We start from the raw sequence: 22,347 nt of genomic DNA, 5'->3' as shown, positions 1-22,347 counted from the left end.
ATCTTTTGGTGGAGACCTTGACTGGCTATCATAGCCTGCAGGGAATCAGCCGTCAGACATTCTGTCGCATGTCCTAGACCCGGTGAAATGTAACTGAATTGTCTTGGCCAGCCCTAAGGGTCCCATCTGCATCTCATCATTGCTGAGGAGTGTGCTCCCATCACCCAATCAAGCATCCAGCCAGAGCAGGTCATGATATTTTTTAACCATATTAACATGCCATTGTTGTGTATTATGCCTGATGTCAAGACTCTCGTCTCTGCAAGCCTACCACACAGATTTAATACTTGTGTCATTTTTAGGGCATACCTAACAACCTGTGTTTCCCCCCCCATCTGTCCCTCTGACTTACATGTTGATCCTGGGATTGAGATGCTGGCCTCTTCTGCCCCTCGGACCTGCTTGATCCATCCTGGTGCCCTGTGTCTGGTCGGAGTTTTATCGCATTGCTCCTGTGAAGGACGGCCCCATGAGGACAGTTGAGGGTTATACCTGGAGGATGCTCTGGACTCTTACAGTAATGCTTTTATCCCTGAGGACTACAGTTGACTTGCTAACTTTAGGACTGCAGTTGTCATGAACAGTTTTGCACTCAAGTTTCCATCAATGAAGAGGTATAACATCAACGAAACTGTCTTCATGTTAAAACTGTTAATGTTATAGTCATGCTGTCTGTTGTTGCCCAAATGAGGATGGGTTCCCTTTTGAGTCTGGTTCCTCTCGAGGTTTCTTCCTCATGTCGTCTGAGGGAGTTTTTCCTTGCCACCATCGCCACAGGCTTGCTCATTGGGGATAGATTAGGGACAAAATTAACTCATGTCTTAAGTTGTTCAAATTCCGTAAGGCTGCTTTGCGACAATGTTTATTGTTAAAAGCGCTATACAAATACACTTGACAGGGAGAACATGCAAACTCCACACAGAAAGGCCCTCATTGGCTGCTGGGCTTGAAACCAGGACCTTCTTGCTGTGAGGCAATAGTGCTAACCACTACACTACCGCCCCCATGCTGCCCTTTATAGAGTAATATTATGCAAATAACAAGCTACATAATGAAATAGTTATTCTTATTTATTTCATCCAATGACAACCTTTCATGGTAACACTACCCAGTTATGGCACGCTATGGAATGTTTAGTGCGCTACATACAGTATTGTTTAGCTAATCAGTGATGTCTCCTTGTTTCGAGAGTACCTAGCTTATTTTTATTCAAGCTAATCCTAATTCAGCAAGGCTTTTTAAAATGAAAAAGTCTCAATTTATTTTAATCTGGCATATCAGCAATATAATACCAAGTGATCCTTCACATAATCACCACACTTATGTAATTTCATGCAGTTTAGGAGGTCACCATGGACCAGCTCAGCCACCAGAATCACCACAGTGGACATGTAAAAAACCAACTTTTTTGTAGATCACTCACACTGCTGCAAATGGTCAGAACTTTTTTTAGTAAATGGTGAGGGGAAAACTGCTAAAGAATGAAAGACCAAATAACTACCGGGAACTGACTTCAGATGAAATGAAAGCTTAGGCTATATTATATGACCTTTTCAGTGAAGATAAGTTTAATTTCATGCTGCAAATCTGTGCAAAGCAACTCAAGGAAGAAAAGGAGACAATAAAAGAAAGTGTGGTGCTTTGTCCGTGTTAATACATTTTTTTGTGTGTGTATGTGTGCGCGCAGTGCACTCTGGTCATTTCAGGGGTCAAAGAGCAACCAGAACTCTCTCAGCCTAAACCCCACCTTTATTATGAGGTCAGAAGTCAAACCCCAAAGGGGCTCCAGGACATTGAGTTTGCATTGTCAATGCACATGCCAGCAGGTGGGTAGCAGGTTTGTCTGGACACACACATCCTGATTCCTAATTACGTCTTATCCCTTAGGCAGTTTTGCCATAATGGGTGGTTTCCAGCCCGGTTGGAGTCTCACCGTAGGCTGAAAACAATACTTTGGTCTCATACATATCATTTGAATGATTGATTATTCCTGAGTTTTATGGTTTTAAAAATGTTTAAGCACCATTCATTTGGGAAAATTGCACTAATCTCTAGGAAATTGGATGGGTTTTACATTGCGATTGGGCTGGAAACATTTAATCTAATCTGCCAACATTCCCTCACCTCGCCCCTTCCTCCCTCTCTGAAATCATTTCTGCTTCTTACTCCAAAATTTCCCAAAGGTTCTTTATCTCCCTCCCCTCACTTCAGCATAATTAAAGTTGATAACTGTAACAGTGTCTCTTAAAGGATCTTGTCTGTTAAATGTTTAACAGTTGCATAATTGCTCACAGACCTAAAGCCCTGAACAGCTCACTTCAAGACATTTCAAGGTTATTTATAAGTACAAAGAATAAAGTTCCCGTGTTCTCCTCTGTCCATGGTCATTTCCAATTAGCCGTTACTGACTGCGGTGCACAGGAAGAGGAATGCTGATGTCATGCAGCAGGAACAGCAGCTCCTCTTTGGCAGGCCTTTGTGCTCAAGAGGCTCCCATCGCGCTCCAACTCACTGACAAATATGGAGACCTCAAAAGATTCTTGTTCCCTCTCAGTGCTGCCAAGTGCTTGACCGAGACCCTGAATGGACCTGCTGAGAAGCAGCTCACTCCTTGTTGACTTAATTAAACTGAGGGATGTGGGGGACCTTCTTCTTTTGCTGTGCAAAATGCACACAGGCACAAAAAAGACAAAAGCTTGAACCCCTCATTATCTCTAGCCGCTTTATCCTGTTCTACAGGGTCGCAGGCAAGCTGGAGCCTATCCCAGCTGACTACGGGCGAAAGGCGGGGTACACCCTGGACAAGTCGCCAGGTCATCACAGGGCTGACACATAGACACAGACAACCATTCACACTCACATTCACACCTACGGTCAATTTAGAGTCACCAGTTAACCTAACCTGCATGTCTTTGGACTGTGGGGGAAACCGGAGCACCCGGAGGAAACCCACGTGGACACGGGGAGAACATGCAAACTCCGCACAGAAAGGCCCTTGCCGGCCACGTGGCTCGAACGCGGACCTTCTTGCTGTGAGGCAACAGTGCTAACCACTACACCACCGTGCCGCCCCGCTTTAACCCCTAAATCACAAAATTTAATCCTAGAGTTCAGTGTCTGAGATATTAAACTCTACCAACAAAATATCCCACCACTTAACCCTCTGGGGTCTGAGAGTATTTTCTGGCACTAATGATTTTGGCATGCTCTGATGACGTTGTCAATTTCAGCAAATCTAAGCAGTATTTTCAAAGTTTTTTTTGTCTACAGCACAAGTTCAGCTACAATAAGATCTATGTAGTATATATATGTCATGATTGTACTTTAAAAAACAGATAAATGAAGACATTGTAAAAAGCAGTTTTACAACAGTGTTGGAATGTGTAAAAAACATGACCTTACCCATTGTGTCAAACTGTTTTGGTCACTTGATGTGATTCTGTTCAGTCTGAGGAATGTATCAAGCACAAAAACTTAAATCTGCACCACTGATTTGGACAATTAACTGGCCATCAAAAAATTTATGTCCTATCATTTTGGGATAAAAGGTTGGCAATGGGGGGCGGCACGGTGGTGTAGTGGTTAGCGCTGTCGCCTCACAGCAAGAAGGTCCGGGTTCGAGCCCCGTGGCCGGCGAGGGCCTTTCTGTGCGGAGTTTGCATGTTGTCCGCGTGGGTTTCCTCCGGGTGCTCCGGTTTCCCCCACAGTCCAAAGACATGCAGGTTAGGTTAACTGGTGACTCTAAATTGACCGTGAGTGTGAATGGTTGTCTGTGTCTATGTGTCAGCCCTGTGATGACCTGGCGACTTGTCCAGGGTGTACCCTGCCTTTCGCCCGTAGTCAGCTGGGATAGGCTCCAGCTTGCCTGCAACCCTGTAGAAGGATAAAGCGGCTAGAGATAATGAGATGAGGTTGGCAATGGGAGGGGTATTCAATGAGAAAAGTAAAAAAAATTCCCTTCCATTCAATGAGAAGAGTGAAAACCCCTCCCACTGCCATCTCTTAATCCCATCAGGTCAAGTGATCAAAATGGTTCGACATAATGGATAACGTAATGCTTTTTCACACATTTCAACACTGCTTGCTACAACAGCTTCGTTTATCTGTTTTTTTTGAAGTACAATCATGACATACATACTACATAGATATTATTGTAGCTTAACTTGTGCTGAATACAAAAAGAAGTCATATGACTGAAAATACTGCTTAGATTTGTTGAAACTGACATCATCAGAGCATACCAAAATCATTAGAGTGCCACAAAAAGACAATGAAGAAAACAGAGTAAGCAAGTGCTGGCGCGCGTTTTATTTACTCAAGAAGCACACAAAGATTATGCACTACAGTGCACACATGTCGACCAATATGCTCATGAGAAATAGAAGAAATATTTACACTTACTCAAGTTGATCTTCGGCTGGATTAAGTTAAAGTTCAAAATGACACTGCTCATCATCTGTGTCGCAGACCTCAAGATCCGATGAGCTGCTGAAATTGATTCGCTGTCCTGAATCATCTGAAGCACCTTCTTCTTCTTCATGTTCCTTACTCTGGTCGAGGGTGGGATGTGATGAAACGCTATTCTTTCCAGTTTTGTGCTTTTCGTACTGCCTCTGTGTAAGTCATGCCAGTCCATTCCCTGATGTTCGTAACCCATGATATTCTGGGCCGGCCTTGACCTCACCTGCTGTTTATCTGGCCTTCCAGTAGAGTACGATGGAGGCCGTCCTGTCTAACTATATGACCAAAGTACTTGAGTTTTCTCTCTTTAATTACTTTCAGAAGCATTCGCTTAGCACCTATCCTCTTCAGCACATCCTCATTTGTTACTTTTTCAGTCCAAGAAGGATGTGCTGAAGAGGGTAGGTGCCAATCGAACCGTAGCGCCTCCTTAGCATAAAATCCGCATGCCATCTCACAACAGGTTTTACCTCCAAACAAATAGCCTAAACTATGGCTGATATTTTATCCTGTTTATAGTGGGCATTCCCACAGTGAAAGAGAAACCAATCAAAACCGAAAGAGTGAAAGTGATTATCATGCCATTACCATGTGAATAGTCTTTTATGAATGTGTAAGTGGGCTCTCAGCGCTCCGACTCTCGTGTGATGGAGTAAGGTGACAAGTTTTATGTTTCATCTAATTTAGGTAATTTAAAAAACATATTATATGGCAGTGGGCACATAGGAAAGTGTAAAGTTTCTGTCAATATGTTTGTTGAACTCACAAGGATATTAATCTAAATACACAACCTAATTCTAAACCTGCCAAGCCCAGAGGACTAAACTCCTTACACACATTTGTATTGTGACACTTCACCAGATGGCAGTACGTATCATTTTTATGATGGTTTTTGGTATGACCTGGCTGTGAGTAGAACTCATGAGCTCCTGGTTCAGAGGTGGACACACTAACCATTAGACCAACTCACAGTTGTGATATTTGAGGTTTTTCGATAATCACATGTATCTATTACTCATTTTTTTCCCTAGTTTGCAATTTCAAATTGCACATTAAGTAGGTTAATGCGCATCGTGGAGTGGAAAGGTCATTTAGGCTACTGGAAGCTGCACAAAACTGGAGAAGTTATTTTTGTAGGTGGTGAGAAAAATTACAAGAAAAATGCCTAAATGTGCAGCAGTGAACTGGTAAAGGTTGTGGATGGACATTTCATCTGTGATTATTGATAGTGTGTGATCATTTTTACATGTTTGTGCACAGTGCCATTTGTGATGGCATTTATGATGGTTTGCAAGAGTGAATGGGGAAAAAAACAACCAACCAAAAAAAAAAAGCAGAAAATGTGTCTCATCGTCTTGTCTGTTTTTGTTGAAAATCCGACATTGATATCTGGGATGAAGACTGTGACTGTATTGGGTTACCCCATTTGCTAAACACTGCATGGTCTTAAACGAAAAAGCATAAAAATTGAATTGTCTCATCTCATTATCTGTAGCCACTTTATCCTGTTCTACAGGGTCGCAGGCAAGCTGGAGCCTATCCCAGCTGACTACGGGCGAAAGGCGGGGTACACCCTGGACAAGTCGCCAGGTCATCACAGGGCTGACACATAGACACAGACAACCATTCACACTCACATTCACACCTACGGTCAATTTAGAGTCACCAGTTAACCTAACCTGCATGTCTTTGGACTGTGGGGGAAACCGGAGCACCCGGAGGAAACCCACGCGGACACGGGGAGAACATGCAAACTCCGCACAGAAAGGCCCTCGCCGGCCACAGGGCTCGAACCCGGACCTTCTTGCTGTGAGGCAACAGCGCTAACCACTACACCACCGTGCCACCCAAATTGAATCATTTGTGTCTAAAATGACTGAATTATGTGACCAATAAAAGACGTGAGAATGAAGTGAAAATGGCAAACAACATGAGAAAATAATCCTTTTTCAATAACTGTCCTAAATAGAAAGGAAGTGTTGTACAGTCTTTGTGCTGGTATTATAATAATAATAATAATAATAATACGACTAATAATGATAAATATAAAGGAAGAAATATCCATTATCTATAACCACTTATCCTATGCAAGGTCGCAGGAAAGCTGGAGCCTATCCCAGATGACTATGGGCGAGAGGCGGGATACACCGTGGACAAGTCGCCAGATCATCACAGAGCTGACACACATAGACACACAACCATTCACACTCACAATCACACCTACGGTCAATTTAGAGCCATCAGTTAGCCACCTGACCTGCATGTCTTTGGACTGTGGGGGAAACCGGTGCACCCGGAGGAAACCCACGCGGACACGGGGAGAACATGCAAACTCCACACAGAAAGGCCCTCATCAGCCAATGGGCTCAAACCCAGAACCTTCTTGCTGTGAGGTGACAGTGCTAACCACTACACCAGCATGCTGCCCAGAAGAACTATACAAAAGAGAAAGATACACTGTATAAGAGAAAAACTGAAATATTCTCTGTAAAAATAATTATAGTAGTAAAAAAGCAATTCAGAAAAAAGGGATCAGAAACTCATCTCATTATCTGTAGCTGCTTTATCCTGTTCTACAGGGTCGCAGGCAAGCTGGAGCCTATCCCAGCTGACTACGGGCAAAAGGCGGGGTACACCCTGGACAAGTGGCCAGGTCATCACAGGGCTGACACATAGACACAGACAACCATTCACACTCAATTTAGAGTCACCAGTTAACCTAACCTGCATGTCTTTGGACTGTGGGGGAAACCGGAGCACCTGGAGGAAATCCACGCGGACAATATGCAAACTCCGCACAGAAAGGCCCTCGCTGGCCACGGGGCTCGAGCCCAGACCTTCTTGCTGTGAGGCGACAGCGCTAACCACTACACCACCGTGCCACCCGGATCAGAAACAGAAGGGGAAAAAATCACAGTGAAGGGGCGCGCTATGAAGACATGTAAGGAATATGGGTAAAGTTGAGAAAATAAAAGGAGGTAATGAAAGGAAAAGAAAGTCAGGAGATACTTTTCTTGGGGCAAATTTGAGTGGATATGATGGTTTAACACGAGCCAAATACATGCTATGTGAGTGGTAAGATGGCAGCCAGATGGCTTTACTCATCTCTACAGTGGGGAACAGGCACTGAGCTCAATATAAAATCTGGAGAGCTCATAGCCCAGTCCCTGCTGTAGAGACAAGTGAAGCCATCTGGCTGCCATCTTACCACTCACATCGCGTGTATTTGGCTTGTGTTAAACCATCGTATCCGATCAAACACATACACACATATACACACACACACACACACACAGTTATTGCCTGGGATTCCCCACCAAGCCTGAGTGCAGTGTGTTAGCACGAGCATGTAGCCTATGGGAAATGAATAGTGTGTTGGATTAGCACTAATCCCATGTTTTGGAAAATTGTAAATGTTGTCTTGGGCTCCTCTGGGGTGTCACCAATCCATGTGCAAAGTCTGGAGTATGTGCATCCAGCTGTGTTGAGTTGAACAGGTTTTAAATTGTCCCTAGGGGACAAATAAAGTGTTTTGATTTGAATTTGTTGGAAATTCCATACAGTTCCTTTAGTAGTATGTATATAGAGATCGCTACGGAGACACTAATTGGTGTATATATTTGAACAAAGATCTAATTCTCTCTCATTAGTAGGATTTTCACTGCAACTGCAGGTGGTCTATCGGTTCCTTGGAGTGATTTTATTCGAATAAGTCTCAGTTTTCTTCTTCTTTCGCCACAACTCTCTTCCTGAACACTCGTTCTCAGCTAGGTAGTGTCTCTATTTGCTCATGTCATGTGAAAAATGTTTTTTTATTTTTTTTTCAGTTTTGTGAACTAGTGCTCTATCAAATAGTCTGAAAAACCAACTGAGTGTAAAAACTTGAGGTTTTTTTTAAATTCACGTTTCTGTTACTTGTATTTTTAGTTTGCAATTTCAAATTTAATGGAAACACGACTACTGATTAATAATACTGCCGTGTTCTCTCCCTTTCTCCTCAGTTTGTGTGTATAGCGCAACAGGCCTACTGCTGCATCCTTAACCAAGTCGAGAACAACATGGAGAAGGACAAGGAGGAAAGAAAAGTCATCATGGTTAAAGAATATCGCCAGCTCGATCACACCGACAACAGGAAAGGATACATTGTCACCAGGGTGAGCTCAACAACAGCAACAAAAAAAAATCTTGTTAATGGTTCAACATGTCCGTTGTTCTTACACCTTATTCAGACAGGATTTACGGTCACTGGGTGACATCTGGACATTGGGAGACATTTTCCAGGAGCCTTACTAATTAAATTAAGGCAGAATGAGCTCGTTTATACAATACAGCTTTTCTTACAAACCAGAGTTTTTGTGTCATGTGCTTCCAAGTTTTACATTCAGTTGCAGTTAGTTCATTTCTAGAAGATGAAAAGTGACCTGATATTGAGGCACAGTGGCTTTAAGACACAAATACACTAACGTTCAAAAGTTTGGGGTCACTTTGAAATGTCCTTATTTTTGAAAGAAAAGCACTGTTCTTTTCAATGAAGATCACTTTAAACTAATCAGAAATCCACTCTATACATTGCTAATGTGGTAAATGACTATTCTAGCTGCAAATGTCTGGTTTTTGGTGCAATATCTCCATAGGTGTATAGAGGCCCATTTCCAGCAACTCTCACTCCAGTGTTCTAATGGTACAATGTGTTTGCTCATTGCCTCAGAAGGCTAATGGATGATTAGAAAACCCTTGTACAATCATGTTAGCACAGCTGAAAACAGTTGAGCTCTTTAGAGAAGCTATAAAACTGACCTTCCTTTGAGCGGATTGAGTTTCTGGAGCATCACATTTGTGGGGTCGATTAAAGTGATGAAAATCGTTCAGATAATTTCTATGTTGCCCTACTTCAATAGGAAAGCGTCGAAGCGCAATTGCCCAGCAACATTTCCCAAAAAGTTGCCCTGTGTATCGTCACCTTAAGAGATTAATACTCAACAATCTAGAAGAATACACAAGTGTGTGATTTGAGACACGTCAATCCAGATTCAACTAAAATTATCCCCCCCCCCCACACACACACATATATATAATTTGGTCTCCAATTTCCTCAGAGGAAACAAAGTGAACCAAAAATAAGATGGAATTTCCTCAGGAGCCGTTTGAACCCTGTGTGAACAGAGCCTTTGACTTTTTATAAACTTTGCTTTAAATGATACTGGGAGTGTTATTTGTCTTCACGTGGCAGATTTGTTAAGCTGAAGGATTCAGTGCTGAATCATACGATCGACAGTTTAGACTGAATTCCATAGATGTGTATCGAGCACATGCTGCAGTTGATTCTAGAGCATTAAAAATAATAATTAAAAAAATAATAATCGGCTGAACAGAGCACAGTGATGTCCGAGTCAGTCTGCAAACCAAACGCGTGAAGCCACTTGGCTGATTGCAGGAACAAGGAAAGGTCACTGAAACTAGCCACTTAAAATATCTTGACTCAGTAACAAAGCCAGATCTAATGGTTGTTCCATCCCACAGGGCACAACCGAGGGTCTCATCATGTACCTGGTGGAAAAGCACTCGGCGGTGGACCCCACCTATATTGAGGACTTCCTGCTCACCTACCGCACCTTCCTGCCCAGCCCCATGGTGGTGGGCAGGAAACTGTTGAAGTGGTTTCATTACCCCAGCCTCAGAGACAAGGTAAATATCAAGATGTCTTGTAGGCTCTTTGCAGCGAGAGGTCTTGTGCTTGAATACCACATAGCAACGCCATACTGGAGAGCAAGCTTTCTTTCTGGTAAATAAAACCCTCGAAAAGGTCAGGAACAAAAGTTTCAGCAGTTTACAGCACTTCATATCTTCCCCTTTCTTGAAGGATCGGCAAAATAATTTTCCAAGTTTAATTTAGGCTCATTTTTACAGGAAAAATGTATTTTTATCACGAAGGCATTGACTTTCAACGGACGGTGTTTGGATCTTCGTGGCTAAACAACATGGCCACTTCGCAAGGTATATTTTATATATATGCACCAAAAAACACCTTGTAAAAGCACTTCTTTGAATTCTAACAGCTCAAATTGCGCCATAATAAAAGTTTTCTAGGTATATAGTTGTTTGTGTGAGGTTTGGCGACATCCTGAAGACATAAATGAACAATTTCCAGCGATGCTAACACAAAGCTCGGCTTCCCTCCTCCTCTCAGCTCTTTTTGTGTCTGTGTGACAGATAAAGGCTTCTAATTTGAAAAAAAAAATCTCATCAGAAATTTTCTGTAACCATGTGATTTTTACTGGCAACAAAATCCCCCAATCAACAGACTTCACTTTTATGGTGTTTAAATCTCACTTGGCTAGCTAGACGAGGATACTAGTAAACAATCCCGTTGCCATAGCAATGCGATTCCTGCCGTTGAAAAAGACCGCTTTTTCTCATCTCATCTCATCTCATTATCTCAAGCCGCTTTATCCTTCTACAGGGTCGCAGGCAAGCTGGAGCCCATCCCAGCTGACTACGGGCGAAAGGCGGGGTACACCCTGGACAAGTCGCCAGGTCATCACAGGGCTGACACATAGACACAGACAACCATTCACACTCACATTCACACCTACGGTCAATTTAGAGTCACCAGTTAACCTAACCTGCATGTCTTTGGACTGTGGGGGAAACCGGAGCACCCGGAGGAAACCCACGCGGACACGGGGAGAACATGCAAACTCCACACAGAAAGGCCCTCGCCGGCCCCAGGGCTCGAACCCAGGACCTTCTTGCTGTGAGGCGACAGCGCTAACCACTACACCACCGTGCCGCCCACCGCTTTTTCTCAGTGAATAAAAACAAACAAAACAAAAGCGTGCCACATAAAATGAACACTGAGCCACTGATGCGCTGTAATAAATACGCGTTTTCATCACACCAAATTGTTGGTTTCAAGATGTCACCAAACCTTACAAAAACAACTATATACCTAGAAAACTTATTATTGGAGCTGCTTTGAGCAGCTTGAATTAAAATAAGTGCTTTTACAAGGTTTTATATATATATATATATATATATATATATATATATATATATATATATATATCAGGGCTCGAAATTCTTTTGGCTTTTCACCAGCCAGCCGGACTAGTTACCTTCCAAAGTAACTCGCCAAACAGAAAATCAACTAGCCAAAATTTGTTCATGTATGAATTTTACTTCTGTCAAAAATAACGCAAAAGAGAGTAGTTACCATTGTTCATGACTAATGTGCATTTATTTCAAGACCCGAGTATTTTGATACTGTTGTTAAATACATAAATGAGAACAACACAGGGCACCATTATATAATATCAACAAATAATAATATATTGGAAAACTTGGCAACTTGGTGTATGAGTATTGAAAGCAAATATGCTTACTATCATGACTATAGCACCCACAATATGTCCAACATGCTTTCTGTATTTAACCATTTATGAGAGAGAAAGCATTAGGCGCTTCATATTGACTAGGAATCAACTTGAAAAAAATTAATTATTCCATAAAAATCGTATCGCAGCCAAGGCCTACCCTGCTCCCACGTTTGCTTTGTCGTTTCTCCTCTTCAGACCGAGGTCGCTTTGTCCCCGTCTCTGGCGGTTTCTGTACACCTTTCAGACAATTCCACATCGCAACGTAGCTTTGGCAGATGTAGATGTAAACAACAACAAAAACACGTGTTTAAATGGGCGATAATGTGGCCACATCTATTGAATTTGATAATGTGATGTGGCAGCGGGGGCGTGGCCAAGTGTCGGTCTGTGAATGGAGGGCGGAGTCAGGTAAGTGGTGGAATCATTGCACCTGATGGGGATTAACCTGTGTTTGTGTATCTTCCCCAGTGACTGCGCCCTTTAAAAGGAGAGGAGAGCAGAGAAAGGGAGCTCTCTCTTCCCAACCAGAACAAGTGTGTGTGCGCACGCGTGGTTGGGAAGTGTTAAAAGGCTGAAAAGCTAGCAATAAATAGTTCATTGAGAACTCAGTTCTGGCCTGCCGTGCTTCTGTGCTCCACCCACCTGGTCCAATACTACATGTGATTACCGCAATATTCAACGAGATGCGTTATATGCATGCGCAGTAGTGAAAACCGACAGCCTGACTCGTACACGATATGATTCGAGATTCTTCGGTAGTTTCCGTCCTGCCGATAAACACACTGATTAACACAGACACGGCACACACTTAATATTTGGCGGCTTTAGTTGACGGTGTGTCTGAATCTTTGCTTCATATATATTTTTTATTTTCAGCTAGCCAGCCGGGCTGGCTAGTGACAGGAACTACCCGCCAAATGAAAAATTAAGTCGCCTCGGGCGACCGGACCACCGCAAATTTCGAGCCCTATATATATATATATAAACACATACACCTTGCAAAGGCAGCATGTTGTTCGGCCATTAAGATCCAAACGCCGTCCGTTAAAAGTCCATGTCTTTGTGATAAAATTATTTTTTTCCTGTAAAAATGAGGCCAAATTTAACTTGGGAAACTACTTTGACAATTCTTCTCAAAGAGGAGAGAGATTAAGCGCTATAAACTGCTGAAATGTTTGTACTTGACCTTGTCAAGGGTTTTGTTTACCTGAAAGCTTGCTCTGCAGTATGGCGTAGCGATGTGATATTCAAGCACGTGACCTCTAGCTGCGACGAGCCGATTGAATTTTATTCCAAAAACAGTTTCCATTTGAATAATAACAACGATAGTCAGCGTTCCCCCGGGTTCTGAAAAATATTCTCCACTTTTTTATTGAAAAATCAAATCAAAGAAGTATTCTTCACTTTTTCTTATTTTTTTTCTTCGCTTAGTCTGTAATTTTTCTTAGTTACTGACTTATCAAAGTGGACTTAATACAGGTGTATACCAATCAAACTGACACAATTCAAATATTTGTACAGATACAGCTCGGCCTCTCCATTACATATCAAATCTGGGCTTCACTCCAGCCTCTAATAAGAAAGAGTTGATTTTGGGCGCGCTGTGCACCATCAAGCTCGAATAAACCTCTTTAGTTTCAGCTTATTGAAGATTATTTTAAAGGGAATTATTCAAAAGAGGTATTAGGACTCCCCTTAGCCTTTAACTTCAACACAAAACTTGATTTACAGTTGAACAGAGTCGAGAAGGATCTTGGAACAACCAACAGTGAAGGAATCCCATTTTCCTGTTGATTTATAAACTGAACACAGAATGACACCACGTTTTTCATCATACGTTTGCCATGGGGACTCAACATGCCATGGCCCTGAAACATAGCTCCCTTCAGTCGCTTGCTGTCTGACAGCACCTTCACTTTTTTTTTGTAACCATCTCCTGTATTACTAACACTGTCCCATGTGCTCGGGGACGGTCGGGGCTCTGAGTGAGCCTCCCCTGTGGCTGTTTCAGCCCTTAAATCATCTTCATTGTTTGAATAAGACCGTCCGAAAAACTTCATCAGCTTAGACTGCGCCATTGTTTGGTTCACACAGAGACAATTACACCACCGCACCAGGCCGATTAAGATGCACTGCGATTGGTCAAAGCTTGGTGCTCATTTCCATTAAGTGTAGTTGATTTTTATTGGTCACAAGCACATGCTCATTTTTATACTCTGGCTTTTCTAGAGAAGATGACTTATGATAATGATAAATACCTTTGTCACTGTGATGACTGCTAGTAATTTTCTCTTCATCACGGATGGAGGATGTTCATCAATGACGAGTGTGACGAGCACCAGTGGGAACCCTGGATAGTGGACTTTAAAATTCCACTATATATTCTAACTTTGGGATAAATGCTCGTGTTCACAGGTTACACAGGTCGTCTTGCTGTGGGTCAACAAACACTTCAGTGACTTTGAGGGTGATCCCGAGATGATGCACTTTCTCACAGAGTTTAAGAAAAATCTAGAGAGAGAGGTGAGTGCTGTTTATTTATTTATTTATTTATTTCAATGTACCTGTCAGTACAAATGATTTTCTTAAAACAATGCTGTCCCTAACCCACTATAATCTCTTTGCTCTTGTGTGATGAAACAGAAAATGCTTGTCCACTTAACACTGTTAAACAGAGCTTGTGCTGCCAAAGCCAAGCTGCGCGTGGTGACTCTGATGAAGCCGTCACGCGAGACTCCTCTGGCCTTCAGTCTGCTCGGTGGCTCAGAGAAAGGCTATCGCATCTTCATTGAGAATGTGGAGTCGGGTAGCAAAGCTGCAGAAGCAGGCCTCAGACGTGGAGATCAGGTACTTCTGATGATATCTTGCTTTGGCATGGTTAGGTGTAGCTATAAAGGTGGAACTGGTTCAAGGCAAGACGTCCATGGATCTGATCACCTTTACGCATTTTGCATAGGAGTATGCTGTTATGAGTTATTATTCAGAAATATGCCAAAATAATCTCCTCCCCGTAAAAAAAAATAATAATCAGCATTGGTGGCTTAGTGGTGAAGACTGTTGACTCTTTGGAAAACATGATGATCCATATCTCTGTACGTTTTCTCTGTGTTCCTCTTAGATCCTGGAGGTGAATGGGCAGAACTTTAAGAACGTACAGCTGTCCAAAGCAAATGAGATCCTGCACAACAATACGCACCTCTCAATTACTGCGACAACAAATCTCTTGGGTAAGTTACACATCAAGCAAGCGCATCTATTGATAAAGAAATTAGAAGATTGGAAAAAACCCAAAGGTTAAAACACAGTCAGATTTATGGCTGACGGATCTCAGCCTGAGAATTAGTCCAAGATATGCGACTTCTAATTCAGGATTCTTTTATAGCCATTCAGCAGTGTTGATGGGAATCTGCTTCATCTTTTTCTGGGATTCAACTTGACTAAAGCCAAAATTCAAGATTAATAATCCATAATCAGTAAACTTTCATGCTTCATTAGGTTATTATTCGGGCGAAAACTGCTCCGAGATCAGCACTCTAAGTATGAGTAATAATGAACGTATCTTGTATGATCAAACATAATTATTATGTAATTTTCTCTCAGTGTTTAAGGAGCTTCTGGCTCAATCTGACCATGAGGAAGAGCTGGACAGGAGGAATGGGGCTCCACACATTCTCAAGAAGGCAAGCCATTGCTCTTTCCCAGATCCAGCTGTGGAGCAGGTGATGGATCTGGATCTGGACAAAGCGAGCAAGAAAGCCATGGCCAACACAGTGGGTGGGAGGAACAAGCTCAAGAAGATCTTTGGCAAGACGGTGACCAGTATTCTACCGCCCAAGCTGTACAAGTCAGTGTGGATATATATTCACGATATAATTAACAGTTATTCCACGAAATCGAGTTGACTATAAGCTATGTACAAGACTGAGTGGAATAACTGTTTTCTTCGATCCACATTCACTGGATTTTGAGAAAGAGAGCATTTTTATTTTTTGCGAATTCGATAAATAAAACTTTTATCTAAAACGTCCGACAAAATCATTTCGACTTAGCATGTAAACATACCGGCGAAATGACAGTAGCAATTTGTGAAAAATGCTAATAATAATCATTCATTATTGAAAAAAAAAAGATTTGTTCTTACCATGAAATACTTTTATTCCATATTTTCTTGCTGTTTTGGGGGTTTTGTTTTTGAGTAGTTTTTATTTTGTCCTCGGTTGGTTCAGCAACACGCACCGCCGTTTTGTTTTTCTCTACTCACAGTATATGAGTTGATATCCTAGTAGTAGAGTAGCCAATCAGAGCACACGATTGCTCATATCCAGTGAATGTGGATAAAATAAAAGTGCATTCGTAATATAATGCACCATGACCGAGCTAAATGTCTAACCACGGTCTGTGCTGTGTTCTGCAGTGATGATGGTGTAGGTCAATCCCAGGACAACAGCATTGTCGAAATGACGCAGTCGAAACAGGGAGGGGAGGTCGTGACTCAGGCCGTCCAGGAGTTTGCTCTGACCGCCACACCTGAAGCTTATTCACCATGTGAGGTGTCTGTCACATCTGGGGGTGTAATCAAACAGCAGCAGCAGCTTCCTGAACAGCTCTCCAAACCGGCAGACAGACTCCAGCTCAGTGGCAGGTATGAGCTCAGATTATACACACTCGCATGCAAAATGGTCAGCAGTTATGCATTTAATCTCTGTGTAACTAATATGTCCAATTTTGAACTATTTTATACCGCTGCACTGTTGAATCCTCAACTGATTTGTCAGAAGATGTCGATTAATTTTCTAACAGCAGACAACAGATTGAATATATTTATTATTATTTATTATTTTCCTATAACGGATCATCCCAAAGCAGAATGCACTATAAATAATGACATGAGGTGACATACTGACCTGGCAATCATAGACCTCTACCTTACGGCTGTATCTACCTCCAAATTTGCAGGTACTACCTGAAGAGCAACATGGAGACGGAGACATTGTGCTCAGACGAGGACACCCAGGAGCTTGAGAGAGTGAGTCAGATCAGCTTGCTGCAACTCAGCACTGTGGAAGTGGCCACACAGCTCTCCATACGCGCCTTCGAGTTATTCTCTGCCATCGAGCCCACTGAGTACATCGATGACCTCTTCAAGTTGCGGTCACACCTCCCCGTACCTTCCAGCCTCAAGCTCTTCGAAGAGTCCATAAACCGAGAGACCTTCTGGGTGGCCACTGAGGTGCTGAGGGAGCCCGACCAGATGACGCGCATGAAGATCATTAAACACTTCATTAAGATCGCTCTGCACTGCCGCAAGTGCAAGAACTTCAACTCCATGTTTGCCATCATCAGGTGAGGAAAGAAGGATGAAAGCTTGCTATGCTCAATTCCCACATACCCCAGCATTTAAGATCCAAAGATTACCAATTGTTGTAAAGGCTATGTTTACAGATGTTAGTACAGGTTGGAGATCTGAGATGACCCATCAGTAGACTTTACACACCAGCTTCATCCATCCATTCGTGTTTTTCAGTGGTCTAAATCTGGCACCCGTGTCTAGACTGCGAGGAACTTGGGCAGTACTTCCTCGCAAGTACGATAAGCTGTTTAATGACCTGCTGGATCTGTTCGACCCGTCCAGAAACATGGCCAAGTACAGAAACGCTCTCAACAGCCAGAACCTGCAGCCGCCAATCATCCCGCTCTTCCCAGTTATCAAAAAAGACCTCACTTTCCTCCATGAGGGTAAGACAGAATGGATTTATTAGCAGATGTACTTCTACTATATTCTTCTGCTGTGAAATATTATGCACTGATCTGCAAAACCAAAACCGCAATTTAGATTTTTCTCAATTCATTCATTTAAAATATTATCAGGATGGAGTCCAGGTACAAGATGCAGAAAAGGATGGGATCTAATTCTAAGTTTCTTCAGAGTAAACTGATATCAATCCCAATATTTATGTAAAAATGCGCCATAATACAACTTCCTGTTTCACACTGCTTGATGGTAAGGAGTATCGCTTGAGCTTGAAACCTTCTCACCTCTCTTTAGGTAACAGTTCAAAGGTGGACGGCCTGGTGAACTTTGAGAAGCTGCGTATGATCGCTAAAGAGATCAGACACGTGGGTCAGATGGCCGCCGTCAACACGGACCCAGCGCTGATGTTCCGCACCAGGTGAGTGAGTTTGTTTAAACCTGAGTCAGGATAAAGTGTCTGGTTCTGTCCTCACTTTAGGCTGCACTTCACTGGGATGAGTAGCATGCTATAGATGCACGATGGTGTAACATAGGGAAAAAAATTAAAAATTCAGGTTTTGATTTTATGTCCTGAAATACCTATTAGGCACAGTTTTTACAATATCTATATAAATTAGTTGTTTTTACTCATTTTAACCTTGAAATCAGCATTTTAATGATTACCCATAATGCATTGTTTATCGCGCTAAAACAAGCAAAAACATCATAAGACAGTGGAAATACTACCTTTACTACCTTCACGTGGTGTCTTTCTCGATCGCACGTGCCTAGAAGCGTACCTTCTAGAACATTCCTGGGTGGTCACGGACTGTCACGTAGCCTAGTTCGGTTGTGAAACTCGCTAGGATGGAGTATTTTCGTGAGTTTAGTGGCAAACTTTTTCGCCGCAATTTCTCTATTCTCAAAATTTGTAACCTGAAACCCTACAAGAAATGTTTCATAATGTTTGGGATTTTGAAAAATGCTTCTAGCAAGTTTATTTTGCTGTATTTTTCCGTGAAACTTGGCATAAATCATCCTTAAGTGATGAGCATGACATTGTTATTTTGGTATGGGTCACAGAGTTAGTTGGAAGCGGGAGAAATGAGAGTTTCTTAACTACAGCAGCACTTCTCGCCATAGATGGCTGGCGTGTTTCACAGCGTTTGGGATTTACTAAATCGACTAAATCTCTAGATCTACTGAAGCTACGAGGATATAAATACTTTAGGGAGTTCTCTTACAATGCTGAAAATTCAATGAGTTTTGGTGAAATTCTAGAAAAGTTATTTACATTTTAATGCGCCTGATAGCGATTGTGCTCACACAGCGTGCTACTCATATGGAGAGTTTCTAGTGCACTTAAGGCCAATTTATGCTGACAACCCAGTCCTCGCAGATGGCGTCGCAGATAGCGTCTGCGAAGCCCCCCCCCTTCGCAGACGCTCTGCGCGCACCTCCCAAAAATTGTGACCACCGCAGAAGCCTCACAGACAAGAGGGCTCTGATTGGTCCACTCAACATCCGCTGTACACGCACTTCCGCTTCCCTACTTTTCCGGTTTGGTTTGTTTTCACGACCGCCATTTTTAAAAACACGAGCGAAGATGGAGCAGCACGAAGAGCGGTTGATCGAGGAAGTGAGGAAGTACGTACATCTATACGACTCCAGTTCTAGTCATTATAAGTAACCAGAGGATAAACACTCCACTAACCACACCCACCAACTACTCCTAGCGATTTCGCGACTTCGCGCCCCCTTGCGTTGTGGCGGTGAATAACATCGCACACGCCTATTACTCCCCGCTCAACGATAAATTACAACTGTCTGCGAAAAGCTATCTGCGAAAGCCTTGTCGCAAGAGCATGCAGAGCCCTTTAGAGCACACTCGTATGTATGTATGCCGGCTGCAGAGAGTCATGCAGTCACACACTAAAGGTTTCTGATTGGCTGCTGATGTTTTGTTGTATCATGCCCGAATAAATGTTCTTGTGTCTCTGTGGGCCTCTGGTGCTGCTCACCTTGGTACTCTTTCTCGTCATCTAAGCATATCACCCTCTCTTTGTCTTCCCCCCCCCGGTCTATTCATTTCTCTCTTCTCCTCTGTCTCCCATATCACTATTCACGGCTGTCCCTTACAGGAAGAAGAAGTGGAGGAGTTTGGGATAAATCTGGTGAGCTCTTGGTGACCCTTAGCCCCATGCCTACTCGCTTTCATGCACTCCTCCCTTCTCATCTTTAATTTCAGCTGCTTCCTCACCGTTTCTGCTTGTTCATATCTTATATAAATATTTCTTTTCTTTTTTTTTGGGGGGGGGGGGGGGGGGGGGGACTCTATTTGACTGTGTCTCCTGCTCTGACGAGGTCGTCCTGGAGTGTGATGCAGTCACTTTTGCTAATTCGGGTCACTGATACAAACTCGCACATTCCTTAAGCATGAATTAATTCTGCACCAGCATGACTACATCATTCTGCATGATTAGATCAGATTATTTTTTAACCATCTGTTACAGAATAATAGTCTGCCAGTGAGTTCATGATTCATCTCAGCAAAAGTGATAGGTTAGAACACGTTTAACCTCCAGCTGCACTACTCACCGGAGCCGCATGCTTTACCAGGTTTTATTTTCAGTGCTGTGCGAGTTTGCCGGTTTGTTTTAAGTTCCCATTTTTGCATGACTTGGACAAACTGTGTCTTGAAGGTGAAACCCACAGTAATTTATAAAACTGTACGATGGATTATAAGTTTTAATGTGTATCATAGTATAAGTTGCAGGACCATTTTGAAGTGAAATATACAGTCCTGTGCATCTCTCTTCCTGACATGGTTTGGATGCATGATCAATGAACAGATACAGTAAATCAGGAGTTTCAATACGATAAGTTTCGGAGCCGTCTTGTTTATTATGGAATTAAATTTTAGTCGGTCTTGTGTGCTTTGAATAGAATGGGTGCCGCATACAGCTTTCTATGGCCCAGAAGCCATGCCTCCTTCTGTCGGACTGATGAGCACACAGGCCGTGCCTCCTTTAATAAGACTGGCAAAGAGGACAAGCCCATTTTATTGGGACTGACAAGCGAAATGGCGACGCCTCCTTTTACATGAAAGACAAGTACAGAGGCCACGCCTCATTCACTGTGACTGACTGAGACAGGTGCAGATGCTACACCTGCTTCAGTAAGTCTGATGGACAGAAGCCACACCTCCTTCACTGAGTCCAATAAACATGGGCCACGCCTCTTTCACCTTAGTCTGATAGTCAGAGGCCACACCTCTGAAGGTGGTGACTGAAAACACAAGAAAGTGTATGGAGGGCAAAAAAAGTGACCCTATGTCAGGATTGATGCCCTATTCCCTATTTGCTACAAAAGGCAATGCATTGTGGGATTGCATGAGCACCTGTTCACCACTGCAAAAATGCAAAACGTCCACAATAGTGCACTGTTGGTGTGGTGAAGAGGGTGCTGTTTTAGATACAAGTGTTAAAGCAAATTGATTTCATAAATGTCCAAAATATTAAAGCAGTAGTAATAGCAAGAAGAGATTTCTTGATTTTGTTGTTACTGAATTCCAAAAATTAGCTTGAAAAAGGCAGGTCTTTAGAATGATTCCTCTAATGGGGGGGGGACCCTTTGCTCTTCTCTTCCTTTTCCCCCCCGAGTGGCTGAGATGCAAAATTATATGTTAAAGATGCAAGGAATTTGACTTTCTGCATGTCTGTGTCAATAGCAATGTGGACTAAATGCCCCAACACAGTTATCCTCACTCCTGTGTATGTGTTTAGGTTAATGAGCCAGGGCAGTGCCAATGCAGCTGTACAGACGGACGGGCATAAGAAGCATGGAAAGAGGTATTCCTTCTGCAATGCCAAGGTATACAAGGATGCCCAGATGGAACACAAGGTCAAAACCTACCTGTCTCATCTCACACTGGAGCCCGATGAATTGAGCCTGCAGATACTGTCTGTCCAACACGAACCCCCCAGAAGTGCAGGTATGCCTCTGTTTGTATATTAAACCCATGACAGCTTGACCACCACACCATGTTGATGCACTATACAGTCACATGTACATCTGCATCAGCTTGTAGGGCCAGTCTAGCTAACCTCGTGTTCCTCTAACAATGCCCAAAAGCTCAGGGGACAGGAAGAGGCCGGACACATCACCTATCGTGGCGTGAGCCACGAAGCACCCACGCCAGTAATATAGTAATATTGCCGCTAGTGTGTGATCACTGGATTGAAAGAAAGCTTATTGTATTCTATCAATTAAAATTAAAGAGTTTTGTTTGAAACAACTTGAAAGCAGTAGGGAGGTAAAAAGCGGATGAGCTCCAGGAGCGGTGGTTGGTTAGCTATTTCTAATTTTTCAGTAAAACGACCTTTTTTCTGTGAAAGTACACAGCTCTTGGCCATATTTACTGACGCAAAGTGCCAGCCTTTCCTGCCACAGACAAAAATCATTAACAGTCGCACTGTACTATACACACACAAACTCAGGAAGTCCTTCTGACACAATGTTGGTCCTAATCATTACCAAATAGCTACCAATTCACTAAATAGGTTTTCTGTAAAGGGTACAACATAATGATGTTGCCCAGTAAAATACCATTTGAGATCCAGCCATGAGTTACTCCAATAAATTCCTGTTCAAAATTGCTAACTGCTTGAGTAAATAGCTCTGAATTGAGCCTTGTGGCATTCCGCAATACACACAGGAAGTAAACAACACAAACAAATAGGACAGTATCATTTTTAAAAGATACAATAACTATATGAA

General features: G+C 42.6%; 1 protein-coding gene across 1 annotated transcript; it reads left to right on the top strand.

The window, feature by feature from the left end:
• Positions 1–1,352: 1,352 nt before the first annotated feature.
• Positions 1,353–21,748, top strand: LOC132893551 (rap guanine nucleotide exchange factor 2-like). Its single transcript, XM_060932742.1, has 14 exons — positions 1,353–1,391; positions 1,688–1,759; positions 8,463–8,615; positions 9,982–10,146; positions 14,253–14,360; positions 14,481–14,684; positions 14,956–15,064; positions 15,438–15,681; positions 16,252–16,479; positions 16,794–17,180; positions 17,362–17,573; positions 17,884–18,007; positions 21,354–21,553; positions 21,684–21,748. Exons 1-14 carry the CDS (start codon positions 1,353–1,355, stop codon positions 21,746–21,748), a joined length of 2,310 nt encoding a protein of 769 aa, XP_060788725.1.
• Positions 21,749–22,347: the final 599 nt, after the last annotated feature.

The sequence above is a fragment of the Neoarius graeffei genome, chromosome 10 (assembly GCF_027579695.1).
Source record: "Neoarius graeffei isolate fNeoGra1 chromosome 10, fNeoGra1.pri, whole genome shotgun sequence".
Taxonomy (NCBI): Eukaryota; Metazoa; Chordata; class Actinopteri; order Siluriformes; family Ariidae; genus Neoarius; species Neoarius graeffei.
The sequence above is the reverse complement of the archived record's forward strand: the minus strand, read 5'-3'. Positions and strand labels throughout refer to the sequence as shown.